The sequence below is a fragment of the Cinclus cinclus genome, chromosome 24 (assembly GCF_963662255.1).
Source record: "Cinclus cinclus chromosome 24, bCinCin1.1, whole genome shotgun sequence".
Classification (NCBI taxonomy): domain Eukaryota; kingdom Metazoa; phylum Chordata; class Aves; order Passeriformes; family Cinclidae; genus Cinclus; species Cinclus cinclus.
The window spans coordinates 3,039,575-3,044,236 of NC_085069.1; the positions used below are offsets into that span (position 1 = coordinate 3,039,575).

General features: G+C 42.6%; 1 protein-coding gene across 1 annotated transcript; it reads right to left on the reverse strand.

Moving 5' to 3' along the window:
- Nucleotides 1–1,589: 1,589 nt before the first annotated feature.
- On the reverse strand, nt 1,590–2,396 carry LOC134053464 (olfactory receptor 10C1-like). Its single transcript, XM_062508476.1, has one exon. The coding sequence runs from the start codon at nt 2,394–2,396 to the stop codon at nt 1,590–1,592; it is 807 nt and encodes a 268-aa protein (XP_062364460.1).
- Between the last annotated feature and the right edge of the window lie 2,266 nt (nt 2,397–4,662).

Below are 4,662 nucleotides of genomic sequence, written 5' to 3' on the forward strand. Positions count from 1 at the left end.
CTCAAGATAAAAATTCATATGACATCCAATTAAGAACCCTGTACTGTTGGGGGTTGTTTCTTTCCCTTTTCCCTCTGTGGAATTTTCCCCATTGTCATGCTAAGATACCTGTTGACTGGGCCCTGGTGACAAGGGGTAGGAGAGAGAGAAGAGGGAAACCCTGCGAGGTTGAAACATCCAGAAGAGGAAGCGGAAGGCTGGGCCTGGGTCCCATTTCCCCCTTGGAGTTGGGACGAGAAGGACGATCGCCGCCTGTGTTGCATTCCTGCCATGCCATCGCCGGGAGCCATCCTCACTGCTGTGGGACCCTGCCCTGCTGCCTTCTCGCTGGAACCTGCCACCTTCCAGCACTCTGCTGAGCCCCAGGACCCACACCGTGAGCGGAGAGCTCTCTCCATCTCTCTCTGTCTCTCCCTGGGACAGCTCTGCCATCACCCCCAGCCCTCCTGCAGCTCTGCGGGACCTGCCCGCCCCCAGCACCGGGAACTGCAGCTCAGGGAAAAGGTGCCTGCAGCCAAAAAACACTGGGACTGAGTTACTGTTCTGTTTGTGGCTAATTCCATAGCTGCTGTTGTTCTTGTTTGTCTTGCTAGTTATACTAGTACAGAACTGTTATTCCTACCCCCATATCTTTGCCTGAGAGCTCCCTTAATTTCAAAATCCTAATAATCGGAAGGAAGGAAGGAAGGAAGGAAGGAAGGAAGGAAGGAAGGAAGGAAGGAAGGAAGGAAGGATCACATTTTTCAGTCCAAAGGGAAGCTTCTGCTTTCCTTAGCAAACAGCTGTCTTTCAAACCAGGACATGTACTTTCATGATATTTATATTTACAGTTATTTCCAGGAATGAAGGATTAATTTAAGGAGTAATGCATGTCCTTATCTTTCCAATATCATTTACACTTTGAGCTTTTAATATAAAGAGTTGTATTAATTGTTGCAGAAGATTACAGTGGTTAAGTACTTCAAAGGCTTACACTTGGTCTAACATGTTTAAGACAATGACTCTAAAATTGAAGAAATATCTTTGAGGCAGTGGGGCAGGAATGCAATTTTGCACACCTCTTTTTTTTTTTTTTTTTTTTTTTTTTTTTTTCCCCAGTAACAATCTCAGAAATAATATCAGTCCTCAATAATATCCTGGGCTCCACATTGTTACCTGAACTCTGTCCTCTCCTTTCCCCCAACATATTTACTAAACATTTTCAGGAAATAAATGCAAACAGGTGAAAACTCATTCTTTTCAGTTCTTTCAGTAAAGTCAGGCTCTTGAATATTACTCTTTGGTTCAAAAATTCAGAAGTATGTAAAGCACAATTTTCAAGCTTTTGAAAAATAGCGAGGAAAAGAAAAGGAAAAAAATAAGTTTATTGAAGAATTTCTTAAGTATGTGGAAGAAATTCCCTTCCAAAATGTTAACATAGCTTCTAACACTCCCTCTTAGAGCTAAAAATCTCCACTCTTCTCCCTCCTTCCTCCCCAATAGCTGAAGTAGATCTGGAAATTGATTTTCCTGAACAAGAATTTAGAGTGAAAAATTCCACCACAAACACCTGGAACAACCCAAATCTTCTATTTCATTTCCACACTAACTTAGGTTTGCTCCATTGTTTTCTTCAGGGTTCCTTTCACCTCCTTATTCCTCAAACTGCAAATGATGGGATTCAATAAAGGAGTCACCAGAGAATAAGAAAGGGAGAGGAATTTATCCACAGATGCACAGTAGCTGTATTTTGGCCGCAGGTACATGGAGGCTGCAGTGCCATAAAAAACAGTCACAACCAGGAGCTGTGAGGAGCAAGTGGAAAACGCCTTCTCCTGGCTCTCAGCTGATGCCACGTGAAGAATTGTGGAAACGATAGGAATACAGGAATAAATGACCAGTGAGAAAGGACTCAGAATAACAAAGACAGCCACCACAATGACCTGGATTTCACTTGGGAGAGTGTTGCCACAGAGCACGTCCAGGAGAGGCTGAATCTCACAGAAGAAGTGGTCAATGGCACAACCACACAAGGGTGAGCTGAAGGTGATGAGGGTGTGAACTAAGCCCACAGCAGTTCCACAGATGTAAGCTCCAACAACCAGGCTTCTGCAGACCCTGCTGCTCATGATAATTGTGTAATGCAAGGGGCAGCAAACTGCAAAATAACCATCAAGGGACATGGCGGCCAAGAGAAAACACTCAGCAACTCCAAAGAAAAGGAAGGAAAACATCTGCATTGCACATCTTGTCTTGGAAATACTCACTGTTCCCACCATCAGGTTCTCGAGAATACTTGGGATAATGACTGACAAATAGCAGATATCCCAACAGGACAGCTGAGTGAGGAAGAAATACATCGGGGTGTGAAGGCGATTATCACTGTTTGTTATCAAAGCTATCACTGTGTTCGCCATCAAGGTGAGAATATGAAGAGATAATAAAACTACAAAGAGCAAAGGGTGTAAAGGAGAGGTTCCAGAAAAACCCAGGAGTCTGAATTCACTCAATCCACTGAGGTTCCCAAGGATCATCCTTCTCTGGTGCCTTGCAGAGCTCTCCTCGTTTTAGTGTCCAGCAGCCGATGAAGCTGCAAACAGCCGGGCAAATCTGCAGTCAGAATACAACTGCCTGCTTGAACAGACAGAAAGAGGACTGGAATTTAGATACTACTCAGATTTTGAGAAGATCTTCTGAAAAGATTATAAAAGCTTCTAAAGAAAATGAGGCAGTCTTATGCGTTTTGTTTCTGTCTATTTTTGACTGATTCTTCTTTCATAGCATTGCCTTCAAAGGCTGTATATTCACCACTCTCTTCAAACGCTCAGCTACCACTTTTACTCTGTAGAAAAAGAAAACTTGTTGTGGCAGAGATCTTTTCATGGACTAATCAGTTCAAGTCTCAAAAATCATGAGTTGCAACATTTGAATATAACAAAGGTAGTTTCTCCTGTTGTGGAGTGTGGTAGAAGAAGAGAGAGGATAGGAAAAAAACCCCTAAATGTTGAGGTCTCCAGGAAAGCTTTCAACTCTGAGCACTGTGCAGTGAAGCAGAAGAGAGGTTTGTCCACAGCTCTTTATACTACATCTATATAAAGTCCACTGAGACTGGCTAGTGCTGATTGGAGCAATAAGGAATAGTTGTTAAGAGGTTGGATAAATATGATGCACGTGTATGAGCTGATTCACAGCCACCTCTAGTTTTACAGAACTTGCAAATGATTTCTATATAAACCCAGATATCCCACACAAATATCAAGATCTGGTTTTACTTTGCAGTAATTACTATTACTTCATAATGCAGCCAGATTAATGACAGAGTTGCCACACAGGCTTACCATACTTATGCTTTCTCAGCAAAATTTGAAGGTGAAACAAAGATGCAGCCCACATTCACTTGGGGATAAGGGACAAAAGATTCACTCATTGCCAATCTTGATTTTTATTTCCCTGTTGATGTCCAGATCATTACAACTAAAAATTAGTTTACCTTGATCTATTTCCTGGCATACCTCATCGCTCGCAGATTTGAAGGACCCTTTTTAGGGGATCATGAAGAAGTATGCAGGCTATAGGTTTTGCTAAGGCACTGCTAATCCTCCTTGGCTTTATGATCCTCTGCTGCCAGATACTTCCCCTGCTTCTGCTACTGTGTACTACAGTCTGCTGAAACATGCCCACTTTAAACCATTTGGGTGTCTGTACCCATATTTCCTTTCTGGGTCACACCATCAGTGACTCTGCCGTAGAGGAACCCAAGACAAAGGAGTGTGTATTGATCCAGTCCTCACATATATTTTGGGATAAAGTTGCACCAAAAAGATCATTCTTGCCCACAAATTAACATGTAGGTTCTCCTACTCCTTCTTCCTTAAGTTTGTCATTAATCAGAAAGATTAAAAGAACACCAACAACAACAATAATCCCCATCCAACCAACCAACCAAAAATCACCCACTTTCTTTGCCACATCTGCTGCAGCAAACAAGGATTTAGCATTCCAATTATTTCTTTGGCTAAGATTTATTTGACAGATGTGCCCACCAAGCAGTCAGACCATCTTTCACAGCACAGACCAACTCACTCAATGTTATCCACTACCAGCAGATATTCCCATTGTGCTTGGGAGAAGGCTCAATAAGCAAGGCCAGGCATGGCTGTTGGTCTTCATTTAATTTTATGAAATCCTAGTCCAATTAAGTGATGGAAGGTGATACTGCTCCCTGCAGCCCTCCCTTTACCAGTGTTTTTACTAATACTTCTCCCAACTTCCATGGTGGCAAAAAGAAAATCCCTTTCCCCTTCCACCATGTAATAGAATCATCAGATCATCGAATATCTCACGTGGGAAGGGACCCATAATGCTCATCCAGTCCAACTCCCTGCTCCTTGCAAAAGTTATCAGTGAGTGGAGAACAGACCCACTCCAGACAAAGTTTGTTACAGGAGCCCTCCTGTCAAGTCAGCAGGTACAGGAAGGACACTTTTGTTTTCTAAACTCCTCAGAGAGAAGTCTGCATGCAGCTGGGTCCTAGCCCAGCCCCAGACTCTTCAACAGTTTCTATGCAAAGGGTTACAGAGGTGTACTTGAGCCTGTATACAACGTTGCCCCGTGGGATTAAAGACGGCAAACCAAATCTATTGATATAAATAAAATTAAGAATTCATTTAAATTGATTGCAAT